The sequence below is a fragment of the Hyperolius riggenbachi genome, chromosome 4 (genome assembly GCF_040937935.1).
Source record: "Hyperolius riggenbachi isolate aHypRig1 chromosome 4, aHypRig1.pri, whole genome shotgun sequence".
NCBI classification, from domain to species: Eukaryota; Metazoa; Chordata; class Amphibia; order Anura; family Hyperoliidae; genus Hyperolius; species Hyperolius riggenbachi.
In genome coordinates, this window is record NC_090649.1 from 251,766,884 (window position 1) to 251,787,822 (window position 20,939).

At 44.6% G+C, this 20,939-nt stretch overlaps 1 protein-coding gene across 2 annotated transcripts in view; it reads left to right on the forward strand.

Moving 5' to 3' along the window:
- Window positions 1-16,630: 16,630 nt before the first annotated feature.
- The window catches only part of CFAP206 (cilia and flagella associated protein 206), a 93,951-nt gene continuing 89,642 nt past the window's right edge, over window positions 16,631-20,939 (forward strand). Inside the window, exons 1-3 of one of the 2 annotated variants that reach the window (XM_068279393.1) lie at window positions 16,631-16,734; window positions 17,015-17,096; window positions 20,075-20,146. In XM_068279393.1, the coding sequence (XP_068135494.1) occupies window positions 16,664-16,734; window positions 17,015-17,096; window positions 20,075-20,146 (225 nt within the window). In that variant the 5' untranslated portion in view covers window positions 16,631-16,663. Of the gene's footprint in view, window positions 16,735-16,883; window positions 16,907-17,014; window positions 17,097-20,074; window positions 20,147-20,939 lie in introns of those variants that run through there. The other variant, XM_068279394.1, reaches the window with a different exon arrangement.

Here is a 20,939-nt window from a genome sequence, read left to right on the forward strand (position 1 = left end):
TTTATACTGTGTGAGTATACTGTGTATCTGCTAATAAAAATTGTATGTAAAACTGCACAAATGCAGAGACAAACAGTTATTTTCCAAAACACCACCACCTAATGTGATACAGTAGAATCTCTTTATAGTAAACTCCAAAGGACCTGCCCAAGAAGTTTACTGTATCAAAATTCGTCGTACATAGTCAGGACTTTGGGACTGAGTTTACTATAGCCAGAGGTTTACTACAAAAATATTCTACTGTATACTCAACCAGTGAAAACATACTGTACAAGTTATCTTATAACTGTTCCGGGTGTCAGTACAAAACAGACAGCACTCCCAGATACAATGCAACGATAATATATTTTTCAGCAACTTGGCACAAGTTCACAAAAATCATAGATGCAGATTTACAGGAAATATATGCAATACAAAGTTCATTGGCTAAAAAGTGGCTGGTTGGTTGGTATTGCGTCACTTGACCCTGACAGCAACAGAAGAGGGGTTGCAGCAATGTATGTGCATATGCTGCTACTACTGTAAACAACTATAATGGACACGGCAACAGACCCAGCGTATCAGCACAGGATATGCTGGGCACGTATTCTATCTGTCATAGTGTGGACCTAGCCTTACAGTGGAGCATATTGCAGCCTGTATATTGCCATTGTTTGCATACATTACTCTAAGCAATATTAGGCATTGATATAGCTCTAACATCTTCTGCAGCACTTTACAGGGTTCATAGTCGTGTCACATCAAAGGAGCTCACTATCATGCCATAGACAAATATATCTGCGCCAATATTTGGAGATAACCAACAAACTAATCCGTATGTTTTTGGAATGTGGAAGTCAACCATAGTGCCTGGAGAAAGCCCACACAATACAGGGAATATACAAACTCCATGCAGACAGTGTCCTGGCTGTAATTGAAACCTGAAAAACTAGTGCTGCAAGGCAAAAGTGCCAGCCACTACACCACCATGCTGTCTGAAATTTGAACATTTAAAACATCAAGCGGATTGTTACAATTTTTTAATCCGTGAGCAAATCAAAAATTTACTAATAAAACAATTCTGTTTCTTGCAAAATCAAAGTATTCAAGGGTTGCAGTGTATCGCAAATAACCTAAACATTTCATCAGTATATTTATTTGCAACAATAATAGGTCATATTAACCACCCTGGCAGTAATCCCGAGCGTAGGTCGGGCTAAGAATCAGATGTCAGGAGTGGTAAGCCCAAGCATAGCCAGCTGCTACAGCTTACCTGGGTCCCGAGCGCAATCCACGCTGTCCAGCAAAACTGAAGCTCCTATTGCCGGCCACCGGGGTCCCCATCTCCTCTCTGCTTCCTTCATCGGGGCGGCGCTTCATTTTAAGGCGGACCCGATCCCTCATGTGTTCTACTCTTTTATTATAGGCGGGATGTCTACAAAGACCTTTTATTCTGAAATATTTTGGAGAGTTATGACTTAAAGAGACACTGAAGCGAAAAAAAAATGATGATATTATGATTTGTATGTGTAGTACAGCTAAGAAAAAAAACATTAAGATCAGATACATCAGTCTAATTGTTTCCAGTACAGGAAGAGTTGAGAAACTCCAGTTGTTATCTCTATGCAAAAAAGCTATTAAGCTCTCCGACTAACTTAGTCGTGGAGAGGGCTGTTATCTGACTTTTATTATCTCAACTGTAATTGAACTGTTTACTTTTCCTCTGCTAGAGGAGAGTTCATTACTTCACAGACTGCTCTGAAAGACTCATTTTGAATGCTGAGTGTTGTGTAATCTGCACATATTATAGAGGGATGCAATGTTAGAAAAAACACTATATACCTGAAAATCAAAATATGAGAATATTTTCTTTGCGGCTAATCTTCTAGTAATTATTCATAGAACACAACCAATTCATTATATCATATATTTTTTTTCGCTTCAGTGTCTCTTTAAGAATTGGAGGCCTAAAATTCTTGAAAAAAAAAAGTACCGCTTTTAGACCCCATAAACCCAGACAGAAATGACCGCCAGGGAGGTTAAAGAAAGCGGTAGGAAAAAGGGGAAAAATTGTCCTACACCACCTGGCTAGTTCGCTGCTTCCGCTCAGGCCCAACCCCGGAAATGAGCCATATTAGAGTGTTCTATGAGAGTGTGCCATTAGTTTACAGAGCATCTGGATCAAGCTTTTTATCTTCCCAGAGTGTCTGGAACTTCTGGACCTTCTTGGGACAATTTCTACTTGTTTTATGGAATGGAAGTGTACAGTTAACCGCTCAAATCCATGACTTGAGTGTTGGCACTGCTGGCCTATTCCAGAGTTTTTAAAATCTCTTTTCTGGCATAAAAAACAAGCAGTTGCACCAATATTCTTTGATATTTAGTTCATGGTTCCCCCTCGACCCAATAGCAAAAGACCAGATTCTGGCAGAAAGTTGTTTCAAAGCAGGGAGTTTGCTAATTTTATTATTCCTTGCCAAAGAGGGACTATTTTGGGACACATTTTTGTAAATTTTCTTTTCATGGGATAACATTGAAAATATTTTGATACAATGTAAAGTAGTCCGTGTACAACCTGCATAACAGAGTAAATTTGCTGTCCCATCAAAATAATGTCTTGACTATTCTTGTTTGGGATCCCCTGTCATTGCAAAGACAAATATAACCTTATTGATAGTCACAGCCTATATGGGCTGGAGCACACCGAGCGGCTTTTTCAGCGTTTCTGCAGCCGCTTGCGGCTGCGGATCCGCTTGGTCAATGTATCTCAATGGGGTGGTGCACACCAGAGCAGGAAGCGGTTTGCAGAAACGAAAAATACCGGGGTGAGGCATTTTTTGGATTGCGGGTGCGTTTCTGCCTCAATGTTAAGTATAGGAAAAAACGCAAACCGCTCTGAAAAACGCCTGTTCAGAGCGGTTTTGCCAGCGTTTTTGTTACAGAAGCTGTTCAGTAAGGGCCTGTACACACTGAAAAACGCAAGCAAAATCGCAAGCGCATGCGTTTTTAAAGTGCATGTAGTTTTAAAAACGCATGCGCTTTTGCCTGCGTTTATTGTGCGTTTGCGTTTTTCTTGTAATTGCTGATTGGCTAAAGAATCCTTTGTTTTTTTTCTAGTTTACATTTCAACAGGAATCAGGAGATTGCAGAGTCTTCTGGGATACTGCCTTCTGAAAAACGCAGGCAAAAACGCAAGCGCATGCGTTTTTAATGCGATTTTCATGCGCTGCACTTAAAAAAGCGCAGCAGGCACTGCGATTGCATTTTTCTAAAAACGCATCGCACCAGTGTGTACAAGTCATCACGATTTTCATTCTTTTTCAAAAGACCTTGCGATTTTAAAAACGCATGCGTTTTTAAAAACGCAGCGCAAGCGCAGCAGTGTGTACAGGCCCTAACAGCTTTACTGTAACAATATATGAAATCTACTATACTGAAATCCGCTGCAGCAATCCGCAAAACACTAGCAAAACGCCATAGAAAAATAAGAAAAAGCGTTTCAAAATCTGCTAGCATTTTGCGGATCTGCTAGCGGGTTTTGGTGTGCACCAGGCCTATGAGTTAATGGGAGATTATACCTACCAACTCTAAGAAAAGAAAGAGCAAGCATATTTGCGCATATTTACACTGATCAGGTACATCAGAAATAAAAATTGCAAGTGTTTTGTGATTCTTTGAAAACGCAATCACCACACAAGTAATGTATTTTTGTGCATTTGTATATGTTTTGCATTTTGCGATTTTTCTGCATTTTAAATTTCAGACAGGTCTGATTCTTTTCAGGTTTCAATGCAAGTCAATGGGAATGTAGAAAAATCATGTTTACGTGAAAAATGTAATGCTTTATTTTGAGTTAAGAAGATGTATTTTTCATGTAAATTGATTTTATTGGTAGGCACAGAAAAAAAATTCAAAATAAAAATGAAGAAATAAAAATAAAATTGCATGAACACACTTAAGGCCTCTTTCACAGAGCGACGTTAAAGTCGCACGTTATAAAATATTTTAACGCAGAGTAACGCACAGCAATGCAAAGTCTGTGCGACATTCACAGTGCACACGTTGCGTTAGTGTGTAACGTGTAGCGTTATTAGAAAGTGCTGCATCCTGTGTGTTTAGCAATGAATCTGCTGCGTTACTTGTGTTGCACATACTTAGTAATATTTTTTTTTCTTTTTTAAAATGTACCACATGCGCTGTTTTCGTTCCATAGTAAATACATTTTCTAACGTGCGACTTTAACGTCGCACTGTGAAAGTGTATATGCGTTGCATTAGGGCTGCTTTGTGCGACCTTAATGTCGTATCAAATGCGACGTCCTACTGTGAAAGTAGCCTAAAAGTACATTTAAAAACGTTTTTTGAATGATCTCTTTCACCAACACCAAATGCCTGCCTTAACCATAACTGCCATTTACTCACTATAACATTTGTGAAGTGCTCAGAGTTTAGCGGGCAGTTGCATTCTGCTTGCAAGGCTTTGTAATTAAAATGTACATTTCTCTCTATCTTGTGGTCAAAAGTAGCAGTGCACTGGAAAAAAAAAAGTATCTAATCTGACATAAAAAGTTACCAGGATGCATTCCCATGCAGGGCCGGTTCTAGCTACAATGGGGTCCCTGGATAAAAGTGACCCAGGGCCACCCTGACCCCCCACATTTCTTGTGATAGCCAGATGTGTCCCATCCTAATTTCCCCCAGAAACTAGGCAGATGTCGCTCCCTCAATACCCTGTATGGTATCCTGACATCCCCCCATCCCACTAAATTAGCTGCCAGCCAGAGGCCCCCAAGAACGGAAGTGCAGGATAGTCACTACAGAGGAGACGGGAGCTGCACCGCCTGGAACTTGGAGCAGTTGAGTGTGTGTCTCTCCCACTGCCTCCGTTACACTGCGGGTGGGGGGGACCTCTGGCTGGCAACCACAGCAGGGGGAGTGCGCAAGGGTCCTCTGGCCAGAAGCCATATGATTTATTGGGGTGAAGGGGGACACTTGGAGCCCCTATGGATGCGGGGGCCCTGGGGCAATTGCCCCCTTTGCCTTTATTTAAGCGCCGGCCCTGCTCCCATCTTCTAGTCTGCCATATTGCCACCCTCTTTCAAGTTTTTCCCTTACTTTCAGAATAATGAGCCGATCTTCCTTGTGTATGTCATATCTCAGAAGTACTTATTCCTCCCTAACAAAGAGGAGGGTTATATGCACCCATGCACATTGTAGCAAACTTTGGGGACTAACTAGCGACAAGCAAGTAAAACAGGCTAGGAATTCTTCGTTTGTTTTTACGTTAGCACCAGTAAATTCAAGAACATCTTTCTTAAATTGTACATTAGAGAACACTGCTGGGTTTACTCCATAATGATTAATAAAAGACCACCTTCTGGCTTTGCAGATAATAGTGGCAACTAAAGGCCTTCCAAATGCCTCCATGGCAGCATACTGATCAGGTTAGCTCTGCCTCACCCCATAAGACAAATGTAACTATAAAGTCTCTGACCCATGGCCATTGCCGCCTCCCCTTCCCCTATTGTTTTTCTTTCCTCTCTCAGGAGCGATTTAATACTTCTTCTCACTTCAATTTTCTCTTTTAAAGTGGACCTGAACTTTTGCACAGGACAGTAGGAAAACATAGAGAAATGCACTCTGTATGTATTGAGTTTAGCCTGTCTAATTCCCCCTCATCTGTGACTAATCACCATCATAATTTGATCTCTCAGCTGTGTCAGCTTGGGAATCTCCTCTGCCATGGCATAACAGCTAATTTGTAAAGCTAATTTGTTAACAATATGTCTGCTTCCATGAAAGCAGGAAGTAGATGCACTGCAGATTTATTGCAGGATTTGTATTATCTGTAACACATTTTTTTCTTTAAATGTTATTATGCTGGTGCTTATCTTTTAGCTCAGAGGGGAAGTTCTGAGTTCAGGTCCGCTTTAACCCACTCCCTTCAGCCGCCCAACCGTTCCTGAATGAGTTCACGGTGTTTAGTCACTTAGGCCTCCTTTCCACTAAGGGCTCGTTTCCACTAGTGCGGTGCGAATCACCGGGATTCCACCGCTGACGAAATCGCATGCGGATGCGATTCCGCGTGCGTTTTTTGCCGCGATTTCGCATGTGATTTCGCATAGGCAGGGTATATGCGAATTTAACCATGTCACTGCCTGGTTCAATTTACATTCGTTTTCATGCCAATTCGCACGCGAAATCACGGCAAAAAACGCATGCGCGTTTTCCCTATTAAATACATAGCCTGCGAATCGCCTGCATTCCTCACGCAGGCGAATTCTGCAGGCTCTACCGTGCAGAAAAATCCTGCACAGAAAAACGCAGGAAAAAACTGACAAGTGGAAACAGGGCCATCCACTTGTATTGGTTATGCGAATCCGCATGCAGAGAACGCATGCGGATTCGCTGTAGTGGAAACGGGCCCTAACTGTTGAGCTGTGTGCTCAGCAAGCAGTTACCAGGCAGAAGTAAGCAGTTATCATGCAGCAACATGCAGTTACTAGACAGCAGTGAGCAGTTGAGAGGCATTTCACTGCCTATCAGCTGTCCGTGGAAAGGAGGCCTAAGGCAACTGGGGCAACTATACTAGCTACCTATGCAAACAGTCAAGGTGCTGGAGTACTCACCCACCCAGGCTTCACACACCTGGTCCACCAGTGCACAATTCCTCTGTGGGTCACCAATCCACATAAGTAGACAGTATATCAAGGATTGAGGTCGGCACTCAAAAAGCGATAATAAACTTGCGTTTATTTAGTAGGTAGCAAAACATGACATGTTTCGGGGAAGACCCCCTTTATCAAGTGTACACTTGCGGAAGGGAGTTTACCCCGAAACATGCCGTGTTTTGCTACCTACTAAATAAATGCAAGTTTATTATCGCCTTTTGAGTGCCGACCTCAATCCTTGATATACTCGCTACCTATACTGGGGCAACTAAACTACCTATACTGTGGGCAACTATACTAACTACCTATACTGGGGCAACTATACTAGCTACCTACCTATACTGGGGCAGCTATACTACATTTACTGAGGGCAACTATATTACCTGTACTGGGACAACTATACTAGCTACCTACGTATACTGGGGCAACTATACTAGCTTTCTATTATATTCTATAATGGGGCAACAATAGTAACTACCTATAATGAGGCAACTATACTGGGGGCAACTATACCTGGCTACCCTATATAGGGGGCACCTATGCCTGGCTACCTACCTATACTGAGGGTGACATTTTTTTGGGTGCTGTGCAATCATTCCAATTTGGGTGGGGGGGGGGGGGGGCATCCTCACAAGTTTGCCTCAGGCAGCAAAAAGTCTAGAACCGGCCCTGGATATAGGAGGAAACCAAAGTGCCCAGAGGAAACTCCCGCAAACATGGGGAGAACATGTGCAGTTATGCCCCGGCTGGGATTCGAGCCAGGGACTCAACGCTTTAAGGTGAGAGAGTGCTATCCACTGCCCCACTGTACTGCCCATATGGGCATGTTCACATCTCCCTGTTGTAACATATCACATAAGCCTTGTACATTGTTCATGCTATATAAATAATGTGCAGGTTTTAAAGGGACTCCGAGCAGTGCAGAAACTATGGAAAGATGCATATCATTTTAAAGCTCTCTTTCTGCTCTTTCCAATGATATATAAACTGCCGCCCGACGCCTTTTAGTTTTCGCTATTTTCGCGATTGAAATTGTCGCGGCCGCGATTTCAATCGCGAAAATAGAGAAAACTAAAAGGCGTAGGGTGACGATTTAGGTGTCGCCAGAAAGAGGAGAAAGAGAGCTTTAAAATGATATCCATCTTTTCATAGTTACTTGTATTACACAGGACGACACTTTCCCCAGTGTCAGCAGCTCCATTCAGCAGAATGGAGGTGCTGACTTTAGAAAAAAGTCGCCCTGTGTAATACAATGTAACTATGGAAAGATGGATATCATTTTAAAGCTCTCTTTCTCCTCTTTCTGGCGACACCTAAATCGTCACCCTACGCCTTTTAGTTTTCTCTATTTTCGCAATTGAAATCGCGGCCGTGGCAATTTCAATCGCGAAAATAGCGAAAACTAAAAGGCATAGGGCGGCGGATTATATATCATTGGAAAGAGGAGAAAGAGAGATTTAAAATGATATGCATCTTTCCATAGTTTCCGCACTGCTCGGAGTCCCTTGTGCAGCACGTGTGCTGTGTACATAGTATAAACTTAACCAAACAAGAGGCTATCAAATGTTGCACTATACCACAAATATATTTTGCATGCGGGTAAACCATGTGAAATCCCTGTAAGTGTGAACTCTGCCTCATGCACTGTTCGGAGCAGTGCTTTTCAGCGCTGCTAGATTTGGGCGCAGCCGGCGCCTCCATAGACTACAATAGGATTCATTCCTATTGCAGCGCTCAGTGAGTAACGTCGGCTCCGTCAGAAGACGAAGCCGAGGTTGCTTGAAAAAAAAACACAATAATTCGGCCTCCAGCAATCGCTGGAAGCCAAATTATTTAATTCCCACACTATCCATGGCGGCCTGGAGGGGGAATAGTAATTAAAACGTCCCGGATTTGTGCAGAAACAGGATCAGCCATATACCGGCCCAAGTCTACCGGCGCCGATTTTGAATGTACTCTGCAATGTTTACTATAGTTTTGTTTCAGTGCAGCATAATGCCAGCATTGTAATGTGACTTTTCACACTGCAGTGCACAACCGATGCGACGTTCACAGTAATGTATTTCAATGGGATGGTGCACACCAGAGCGGTTTGTTTTTCCCCGAAACACAAACTCTGGTCCTACAGCATTTTTGAGGATTTCTGAGGCGTTTCTGTCTCAATGTAAAGTATAGGCGTAAAGTAAAGTGGAAAACTGCTCTGAAAAACGCTAGCTAATTGAAAGGGTGTACCAGGCATTAGGCCTGGAACCCACTGAAATCAGCAAACATGAAACGCTAGCATTTTGTCTGAGCGGTTTGCAAGCGGATTAATGCGCGTTTTCGGTCGCGTTTTGCAACATTGTATTTTTTTGCTCAGCGGTTGCGTAGCGTTTTGCGTTTTGCGTTTTTATCCTGATTGGTCCTGTGAATTATTTTTCATTTTGTTACAGTGTGCTGAACCGCAAAACGCTAGCAAAACCGTTCAGTTTAGGTTTTGCTGAGCGTTTCCGCTAGCGTTTCAATACTTTACATTGAAGCGCTAACGCTCCCAAAATGCTGCAGGTCCTGTGTTTGCGTTTCTGGGAAACGCAAACGCTCCTGTGGAAGTTGCCCCATCCATTAACATTAGCCCAGCGTTTTGGCAAAGTGCTAGCGTATCGCAGCGCTGCCAAAACGCTGCCAAAAGCGCTCCTGTGGGTTCCAGCCCTTAGGGATGGTCAATGTGAGGCAAATAGGTCTGAGCTGATGCAGAAGTATGCAAATTTTGCATGCAAATGTATGCACCAATCAATTCACACCAACATGGACTTTAGGGCCCTTTCACGCGGGCATTGCAAATGTGTGCTCACCAAGCAGTAGCGAACAGTTACGAGGCAGCAGAGGCGGGACAAGGTCCTTCAGCACCCAAGGCTGAGACAGCAAAGTGCGCCCCTCCATTCCTCCCACCCCAGCCAACGCACACTGATTGCTATTAGACTACTAGGTGCCCCAGGGCCCCCAACCTCCCCAACACCTTAGACTCTAGTTATCTGGTTTGCAGTCACTGTCATGTATCCCCTTTTCTTATTTCTTTCTGCTTCAAACACAATTGGGAATGACAGCTGAATGAATTGTGCGCCCCCTCCTACACTGCGCCCTGAGGCTGGAGCCTCTCCAGCCTCTGCCTCGGCCCGGCCTGCCAGGCAGCAGCAAGCAGTTGTGAAAGTTCAACAGGTAGGGGCGTAGCAATAGGGGTTGCAGAGGTTGCAACCGCATCGGGGCCCTTGGCCCAGAGGGGCCCCCAGGGACCCTCCCTCAACTGCAGTATTAGCTCTCTATTGGTAATGTGCTCATAATAATCACTTCTATAGATACTATGAACAGTGGTAATCATTAAAGAGATTGCGTAACAAAAATTGCATCCTGTCTTTTATCATCCTACAAGTTCCAAAAGCTATTCTAATGTGTTCTGGCTTACTGCAGCACGTTCTACTATCACCATCTCTGTAATAAATCAACTTATCTCTCTCTTGTCAGACTTGTCAGCCTGTGTCTGGAAGGCTGCCAAGTTCTTCAGTGTTGTGGTTCTGTGATGCATCTCCCCCCTCCAGGCCCCTCTCTGCACACTGCCTGTGTATTATTTAGATTAGGGCAGCTTCTCTCTTCTCTCTTATCTTTTACACGCTGGATAAATCCTCCTCTGAGCTGGCTGGGCTTTCACATACTGAGGAATTACATACAGGCAGAGCTGTCTGCACTCTGCAGCAAGAAACAGCCTGACACTTCAGTGGAAAATAGCTGCAGGGGGAAAGAAACACACAAATGATCTCTTGTGATTCAAAAGGAAGGGTGTATACAGCCTGCTTGTGTATGAATGTATTTTCTATGTGTGGACATACTGTACATCAACCTACTTCCTGTTTTGGTGGCCATTTTGTTTGTTTATAAACAAACTTTTTAAAACTGTTTTAACCACTTTTAATGTGGCGAGGAGCGGCGAAATTGTGACAGAGGGTAATAGGAGATGTCCCCTAACGCACTGGTATGTTTATTTTTGTGCGATTTTAACAATACAGATTCTCTTTAACACACTATTCCCCATCCCCTTGTACCTCTAATACTGTAGTTGCCATTGGCAGGTTTTGGTGCACCGTATCAATTGTTATGTATCGAGTGCTTGAGGGGGCCCCAATGTAAGACTTGCATCGGGGCCCACAGCTCCTTAGCTACGCCACTGTACAACAGGCTTTTTAATGCCTATCAACCACTCGTGTGAAAGAGGCCTTAGGCCTCTTTTCCACAGACTGTTGATAGGCAGTGAAATGCCCCTCAAAGGGCTCTTTTCCATGAACTGTTGAACTGTGTGTCCAGCAAACAGTTACCAGGCAGCAGCCAGAGGTTACCAGGCAGCAGCCAGGAGTTATCAAGCAGTTACCAGGCAGCAGTGGGCAGTTGTGAGAGTTTGAGAGGCATTTCACTGCCTATCAACAGTCCATGGAAAAGAGGCCAAACTCTCAGAACTGCTTACTGCTGCCTGGTAACTGCTTGCTGAGCACACAGCTTAAAGAGAACCTGAACTAAAAATAAAAAGGCAACATAACCATACACAGGTCATACTTACCTCCTGTGTAGTCTACTCCTCATTGGGCTCTATTCTCAAAGACTTCCCGCATGCGGTAAAGTACATGCGGGAAGTTTCCGACCAAAATATTTACAGATTTTTTATCACCTACAAGTAGTAGGTGATATATTCCGCATCCCATTGACTTTAATGAAGTCTGGAGGCTTAAAGAGAGTCTGAAGCGAGAATAAATCTCGCTTCAGACCTCATAGTTAGCAGGGGCATGTGTGCCCCTGCTAAAACGCCGCTATACAGCGGCTTAACGGGGGTCCCTTCACCCCCAAATCCCCTCCGTACAGCGGGGGAGCGCTTCCGCATTGGGGCAGAGCTAACCGCAGCAGCCCTGCACCACGCGAGTCTGTCAGACGCGTATCTCCGCCTCTCCCCCGCCCCTCTCAGTCTTCCTTCACTGAGAGGGGCAGGGGAGAGGCGGCGATGCGCGTCTGATAGACGTGACTGGAGGCAGGGCTGCAGCCGTTAGCCCTGCCTCCAGGAAGAGAAGATTTCACGACCAACTTGCGACCAAGTCTTGCGGGTTTGGGGGTGAAGGAACCCCCGTTTAGCCGCGGGATAGCGGCGTTTTAGCAGGGGCACACATGCCCCTGCTAACTATGAGCTCTGAAGCGAGATTTATTCTCACTTCAGAGTCTTTAAAGAGACTCTGAAGCGAAAATAAATCTCGCTTCAGGCTGTGCTTGCTGGACTTTGACATTTTTTTTTTAAACACGACTTTGACATTTTTTTTTTAAACACTACTAACCTCACTGTCAGTTCCTCTCAGAAGCTCACTGGTTTCTTCTTACAGTGATCCCTTGACAAGATTTTGTCAGAACTGAAACATACCAGTTGCTGTCAGTTATATATCAGCAGCTGTCAGTTACAACTGAATGTGCAAGGTAATGGGCTCTATTCATAAAACTTTACCGCAAGTTTTCCGCTCAAAACAGCGGAATTTCCCGACCATTTAGCAAAGTGGGCATTCATAAAAGCTGTTCCCGCATGAAAATCTACAATCCCCCAGCAGAGCGAGAAATTTCCGCCTTCTGCTGTGTTTTTCTAGATTTATCTAGAAAAAAGTAACAAAATGGCCATTCATAAAGATTAGAGCAGGGGTCTCAAACGCGCCGCCCGTGAGCCATTTGCGGCCCTCGATACAATATTTTGTGGCCCGCGCCGGCAAAAGCTTCCTTATAGTTCGCTTCAGTGCTCCCAAGTAATCCGCCGCATCCCCGCCGCTAAACGAGGGCTGCAGAGCCCCCAAATCGCCTGGGGGGAAATCCGTCGGCATTTCCTGGAAGGGGCAGAGCTTTCAGCTTCAGCTCTGCCCCTCCTGACGTCAATCCCGGCGCATCGCCGCCTCTGCCCGCCCATCTCACTCTTCTTTCACAGAGAGGGGCGGGGAGAGGTGGCGATGCGCCGCGATTGACGTCAGGAGGGGCAGAGCTGAAGCTGAAAGCTCTGCTCCTTCCAGGAAATGCCGGCGGATTCCCCCCCCCCCCCCAGGCGATTTGGGGGCTCTGCAGCCCTCGTTTTGCGGCGGGGACTATGAGGATTACTTGTAATGGGAGCACTAAAGCGAACTATAAGGTAAAATAGGCAAAATAGTTTGCTTCAGTGTGAATTTGATCTTGAAATAAAAAACAATGCAAGGGACTGGGGGGGGGGGGGATATGTGCGGGAGCTGCTGATTGACTTTTTTTGTGAAATCCCTTATGCGGCCCAGTCTCATCCTGACTTTGCCTCCTGTGGCCCCCAGGTAAATTGAGTTTGAGACCCCTGGATTAGAGGAAGCGGTATGTGTACGGGAAATACCGCTTCCTCAAAGCCTGCGGATTACATACAAGTGAATGGGACAGACCTCCCAGAGAGAGCAGTGCACGGAGGGACTCTGCCGGCATAAGTGTTTCCGCATGCCTTCCGACAGCTTACCGCCAGCCTTCAGCGGGAGATCTCCGCATTTGCATCGCAGCTGCCAACATTTTTATGAATGACCACCCAGAAGTCTAAAATACCGCTGCGGTATTTTCCCTCCAGGAGTTTTTTTGCCACAAATTTTTTATGAATAGAGCCCTTTTTCATGCGACCTTTTTACCGCATGTTTACCGCACGTTTAATGGCTGTTTACGCATCTTTTTCCCCACATGCGGAAAATATTAGTGAATGTGGAAAAAATGCGGAGTTTACCGCTGGCGGAAATTTTTCGGTAAAATTTTGCGGTGTTTTTACATCTTTGTGAATAGAGCCCAATCTCTTTCTCCTCTCCTGTGTCCCATTTGTCCACTGTGATCAATGGAATTCTCCATCCTCCATTTTAAACATGACCATTACCTCATAACAGCTTCCTGGTCAGAACACTGTTAAACGGTAATATCGCCCACTTGAGCCATAGGGAAACATAGACATTGGGCTCTATTCATAAAAAAGTTGTGGCGACAAAACTCCTGGAGGGAAAATACCGCAGCGGTATTTTAGACTTCTGGGTGGTCATTCATTAAAATCTTGCCAGCTGCGATGCAAGTGCGGAGATCTCCCGCTGAAGGCTGGCGGTAAGCTGTCGGAAGGCATGCGGAAACACTTCAGCCGGCAGAGTCCCTCCGTGCGCTGCTCTCTCTGGGAGGTCTGTCCCATTCACTTGTATGTAATCCGCAAAATCAGAGGAAGCGGTATTTCCCATCCACATACCGCTTCCTCTAAACTTTATGAATGGCCATTTTGTTACTATTTTCTAGATAAATCTAGAAAAACACTGGAGAAGGCAGAAATTTCTCGCTCTGCTGGGGGATTGTAGATTTTCATGCGGGAACAGCTTTTATGAATGCCCACATTGCTAAATGGACGGGAAAATCCGCTGTTTTGAGCGGAAAACTTGCGGTAACCTTTTATGAATAGAGCCCATTACCTTGCACATTCAGTTGTAACTGACAGGTGCTGATATATAACTGACAGCAACTGGTATGTTTCAGTTCTGACAAAATCTTGTCAAGGGATCACTGTAAGAAGAAACCAGTGAGCTTCTGAGAGGAACTGACAGTGAGGTTAGTATGTAATATTCAATTGCAGCTACATCATGTGTTTATTTTAAATAATTTTACTCGCTTCAGGTTCCCTTTAAGGCCTCCTTTCCATGGGCTGTTGAGCTGTGGGCTCAGCAAGCAGTCAAATCCTGCTGAGGTAAAACTTTGATTGATCCATTTTCAGGCTACATAAAATTGAATAATCCTGCATCAACTCATTGGCTATCATTCATAAAGCATTTCCGCATGCGGAAATGCTTAATACCGGTGACTTTACCGAACACTCAGCAAAATCCCAATTCATAAAGGCTCTTTCCGCATGAAAAGCTGACATTCCCGTGAAGAGCGATACATTTCCGCCTTGTGCAGAGTTTTTCTAGATTAATCTAGAAAAAGTAACAAACACGTCCATAAAGATTAGAGCAAGCGGTATGCGGAAGGAAAATGCCGCTTGCTCGACAGTAGCGATCGGCGGGCGGATTACTTGTAAATGAAAGGGACGGACCTCCCAAGCAGCATCAGACAGAGGAGCGCACGGAGGGAATCGGGCAGCTTTTGTTTCCGCATGTCTTCCGCCAGCTTCCTCCAGAAAACCTCCGCACTTGTATCGCAACAGGCAACTTTTTTTTATGAATGACCACCCTGAAGTCTAAGTACCGCTTGCGGAGAAGAACGGTGTTTTCCCGCACTACCGACTGCACCTTTATGAATGATGGCCATAGATTCTCATTGACCATCCCTATTTAAGAGCTATTTTCCATGGACTGTTGATAGACGGTGAAATGTCTCTCAAACTCTGCTTGCTGAGCACACAGCTCAAGTCTGTGGAAAAGAGGCCTAAGGCTCCCTGCACACTGCAAATCTGATTTGGTCCGATCTCTGTTTCAGTGTACAGTTTTTGTAAATTTGCCTGTCTCTCTCTCCTAGTGCACACCAGAGCTGTTCTGCTGCGGTTTACGATCCGCTTGCGGATCCGCTAGGGTAATGTATTTCAATGGGCTGGTGCACACCAGAGCGGGAGGCGTTTTGCAGAAACTCATACTCCCGGGCTGCTGCAGATTTTGGATTGCGGATGGGTTTCTGCCTCAATGTTAAGTATAGGAAATTTTTCGGTAAAATTTTGCGGTGTTTTTACATCTTTGTGAATAGAGCCCAATCTCTTTCTCCTCTCCTGTGTCCCATTTGTCCACTGTGATCAATGGAATTCTCCATCCTCCATTTTAAACATGACCATTACCTCATAACAGCTTCCTGGTCAGAACACTGTTAAACGGTAATATCGCCCACTTGAGCCATAGGGAAACATAGACATTGGGCTCTATTCATAAAAAAGTTGTGGCGACAAAACTCCTGGAGGGAAAATACCGCAGCGGTATTTTAGACTTCTGGGTGGTCATTCATTAAAATCTTGCCAGCTGCGATGCAAGTGCGGAGATCTCCCGCTGAAGGCTGGCGGTAAGCTGTCGGAAGGCATGCGGAAACACTTCAGCCGGCAGAGTCCCTCCGTGCGCTGCTCTCTCTGGGAGGTCTGTCCCATTCACTTGTATGTAATCCGCAAAATCAGAGGAAGCGGTATTTCCCATCCACATACCGCTTCCTCTAAACTTTATGAATGGCCATTTTGTTACTATTTTCTAGATAAATCTAGAAAAACACTGGAGAAGGCAGAAATTTCTCGCTCTGCTGGGGGATTGTAGATTTTCATGCGGGAACAGCTTTTATGAATGCCCACATTGCTAAATGGACGGGAAAATCCGCTGTTTTGAGCGGAAAACTTGCGGTAACCTTTTATGAATAGAGCCCATTACCTTGCACATTCAGTTGTAACTGACAGGTGCTGATATATAACTGACAGCAACTGGTATGTTTCAGTTCTGACAAAATCTTGTCAAGGGATCACTGTAAGAAGAAACCAGTGAGCTTCTGAGAGGAACTGACAGTGAGGTTAGTATGTAATATTCAATTGCAGCTACATCATGTGTTTATTTTAAATAATTTTACTCGCTTCAGGTTCCCTTTAAGGCCTCCTTTCCATGGGCTGTTGAGCTGTGGGCTCAGCAAGCAGTTACCAGGCAGAAGTAAGCAGTTATCAGGCAGCAACAAGAAGTTACCAGGCAGCAGTGAGCAGTTACCAAGCAGCAGTGAGCAGTTGAGAGAGTTTGAGAGGCATTTCACTGCCTATCAACAGTCTGTGGAAATGAGGCCTAACAGACTGTGAAAAAGAGGCCTTAATTGGTCCATTTTGAAGCTGCATACAAAACTTGCATAAGGCCTCCTTTCCACGGACTGTTGAGCTGTGTGTTCAGCAAGCAGTTGCCAGGCTGCAATGAGCAGTTACCAGGCAGCAACAAGCAGTTTCCAGGCAGCAGCAGGCAGTTGTAAGAGTTTGAGAGGCATTTCGATGCCTATCAGCAGTTCATGGAAAAGAGGCCTAATTCTACATCAACTTGGAATGATTTGCATCTCACTGACCTTCCCTACTCATCAGGGTAAGTAGAGGCACCTGTATGTAATTAAAAGCTCACCATATCTCAGTATATAAGGCCTCTTTTTTTAACAGAGTTTTGAGTTGTGTGCTCAGCAAGCAGTTGTTAGAGGCATTTTGCTGCCTATCAACAGGCTGTGGAAAAGAGGCCTAACAGAGAAGAGGAAGGAACTATTGTAAGATATAGCTTAGTTAGTTTAAGTAAGATGGTAATGTATAGTATTAATGTGAGTTGATTTATTGTAGCTATAACTTTTTTTTTTTTTTATGATCTTCTCTTACAGTTGTCTCAAGATGTGTCCATTTACAAATGTTGTTGCCTCGTTCAAAAAGCATATTAATCTATCGTCCAACAAGCTCATAAGGGTATTGTACCGCCACTTTTCTTTTTATAATAAGAAGCACTATAACTGTAGGAGCTATAAGAAATAATACTGTTAATGGCTACCAAACTGTGATCAGAGAGGGATCCATCTGAGGGATCTAAAAGCGGCCCATACACTACACACAGATATTGAATTGATTTCAGCATGGAATCTAAACCTGTGGAGCCTCTGCTTGCCTCGATTGCCAACCAGCCCCCCATTTGCTGAGGTGAGTCCCTAGGTCCTGCTGTCACTCCTTCTGGTGTCCTCTTCACTTCCTGTGGCAAGCTGAAGTTCAAACAGTAGAGGGTGCCCACTGTTTGAACTTCAGCTTGTTACATGCTGATGAGAGAGGAAGTAAAGAGGACATGGGGCAGGCCAGCCGGAAGAGGTGACCGCAGGGACAGGTGATAGTATTGCTATGCTGCGTCAGTCATCACCGAATTGAATGTTGCTAGCGATGTGTACCTGACCCACCAACGGCCGAGTGAAATTTTCTGCCTGGACCAATTGACTGATGTTGGATGGACATTGGTCAACTTTTTGACCTTTTTTAGAATGTGGGTCAAAGAATGTGGCTATCCACAAAGAAGCATTAACTGTCATGTACTACTGTTAAAATTGCTAGCACACTGGTACTGCTGCATCACCTCTTACAAATACTGTTTATGTGGTAACCTGCTGCCTAACACTTAAGTCTGTCACTGTAGTGGAGCAGAAGCATGAGTAAATTTGGGGATATTTCACTTTAGGGGACCCAGCAGGAAACCTCAGGGAAATTTATACTGTGTTTTGGGTGGACAACATCTCAAGCTGCTAGTTTTCCAGTAGGTTGTAGTAAAGTACAACCACACTATTTGGCCAATCACAATCTTTGTGCTGTGATTAGAGAGCTGTTCCCTATGAGGGTTCTTGCTGAGTCCCCTGAAGTAGATAAGTGCCAATTCATTGAACATGCTAATTTATCAAGAACACTGTTAGCACTCGTCGAACTAAAATTTCAGGCGTTTTCTAATCTGTGTAGAAACACTTGACTAGGGATGGTCAATGAGATGCAAATTTTGAGTTGATTGAACATTATGCAAATCTATGCACCTTGAACATGAATCAGTCAAATCCTGCTGAGGTAAAACTTTGATTGATCCATTTTCAGGCTACATAAAATTGAATAATCCTGCATCAACTCATTGGCTATCATTCATAAAGCATTTCCGCATGCGGAAATGCTTAATACCGGTGACTTTACCGAACACTCAGCAAAATCCCAATTCATAAAGGCTCTTTCCGCATGAAAAGCTGACATTCCCGTGAAGAGCGATACATTTCCGCCTTGTGCAGAGTTTTTCTAGATTAATCTAGAAAAAGTAACAAACACGTCCATAAAGATTAGAGCAAGCGGTATGCGGAAGGAAAATGCCGCTTGCTCGACAGTAGCGATCGGCGGGCGGATTACTTGTAAATGAAAGGGACGGACCTCCCAAGCAGCATCAGACAGAGGAGCGCACGGAGGGAATCGGGCAGCTTTTGTTTCCGCATGTCTTCCGCCAGCTTCCTCCAGAAAACCTCCGCACTTGTATCGCAACAGGCAACTTTTTTTTATGAATGACCACCCTGAAGTCTAAGTACCGCTTGCGGAGAAGAACGGTGTTTTCCCGCACTACCGACTGCACCTTTATGAATGATGGCCATAGATTCTCATTGACCATCCCTATTTAAGAGCTATTTTCCATGGACTGTTGATAGACGGTGAAATGTCTCTCAAACTCTGCTTGCTGAGCACACAGCTCAAGTCTGTGGAAAAGAGGCCTAAGGCTCCCTGCACACTGCAAATCTGATTTGGTCCGATCTCTGTTTCAGTGTACAGTTTTTGTAAATTTGCCTGTCTCTCTCTCCTAGTGCACACCAGAGCTGTTCTGCTGCGGTTTACGATCCGCTTGCGGATCCGCTAGGGTAATGTATTTCAATGGGCTGGTGCACACCAGAGCGGGAGGCGTTTTGCAGAAACTCATACTCCCGGGCTGCTGCAGATTTTGGATTGCGGATGGGTTTCTGCCTCAATGTTAAGTATAGGAAAAACGCAAACCGCTCTGCAAAACAGCACTTCAGAGCGGTTTGCCAGGTGTTTTTGTTACAGTAGCTGTTCAGTAACAGCTTTACTGTAACAATACATGAAATGTCTCTGTCTCGTTTGTTTTTCTTCAGAGAGGATCGAGAAAAGTCTTGCAAGTGGGAGTGGGAAGAGGTGATCAGGGAAGACAGGATATCATTGGCAGAGCGGAGGTTGCGTGTAGGATGGTATCTGGAAATAAGTTGTTTAACCTTCTGGGGACCACTTAATGCTAATGGGCGTGACCAAGGCGGCAGCACAAGGACTGCCTAACGCCAATTGGCGACAAGTCCTGGGGTGGGGATTTGCAAGATATCGCCGTTAGGAGACATACAGCAAAACCGCTGTCTTTTAACAGGGTACAGCCGTGTGACACAGCTGTCCCTGGGTGGCACAAAAGTGATCAGCATTACTGAGAATATAGCCTTAGGCCTCTTTTTCCATTAGCAAGTGATAGGCAGTGTAATGCCTCTCACTCTCGCCGAGCGCACAGTTCAACTGCCTGTGGAAGAGGCCTTAGGGCCCATTTACACTTGCTAAATGCGCAGCGCTAGTGCTTTTGGTAGTTTTTTTGCTTAGGCTTTTTTTGCAATTGTGTTTAGCGATTCTATAGCACTGAAACGCAATCTCCTGAAAAAGGTGCCGGCTGCACATTTGCGTTTGGCCATTTGTGTTAATCGCCGGCGATTTAACGCAAATCGGCCAAGTGAGAACGGGCCCATAGGGTATTGCGCTTGAGCATTTTGCCAAAATCAACGCTCTAGTGTGAATGGACCCTAACAGTTGCAAGGTGGCTTATCAATTCTTCTATGTGTACCTTGATGTGTCGATGTGACTCTATATACCTGCTAACCTCTACCCCCTTGTTTCAGTGTGTCCTGTTAAATGCTGCAGTGGAACTTTTTGGCTGCCTTAGTTCACGCTCTTGTAATGACTTTTATTGGGTAAGCTTACTGATTGCATATGGTAATTGACTCTAATGTGCCTGTACTCATTACTCTAGTTTGTTACACAATTTAACTTTATCACCCAAGCATTGCTAGCCTAGTGCTGGGAAAACTGTGGCTTTCACTCATCCAATTCTGCTAGGCCAGTCTTGCCAACTCCATATAGTAGGAGGGCTTGCCGGAATAATCTTTAGTCCTCTCACTACATGGAAGTGGTACAATTGGCCAGTGACTAACCAACCAAAAGTGTGTGTGTGTGTGTGTGTGTGTGTGTGTGTGTGTGTGTGTGTGTGTGATCATACAAGAGCTTCAAGTGTCACAACTAATTATATTCTCACACCTACCAGCATGATTGTAATTTTTATCCCCCTGGGTCCCTTGTATTTCATTGCATTGTGCTAAATGGAGCTGCCGACTTTGGGAAAAAGTCGCCCTGTGTAATACAAGTAACTATGGAAGGATGCATAAAATTTTGAAGCTCTTTCTCCTCTTTCCAACGATGTATAAACTGCCGGCCTACGCCTTTTTTATTTTTCATTATTTTCACGATCGAAATTGCAGCCGCGGCAATTTCGATCGTGAAAATGGCAAACTAAGAGACGTAGGGCAGTGGTTTATATATCGTTGGAAAGAGAGCTTCAAAATGATATGCATCTTTTCATAGTTACTGCACTGCTCGGAGTCCCTTTAATTAGCCTGTTTCCACTTGTCAGGAAAAATGCATTTTTCTGTGCAGGAAAAATCTGCACTGCAGAGCCATCAGAATTCGCACACTGCAAGGTGGTGTGCG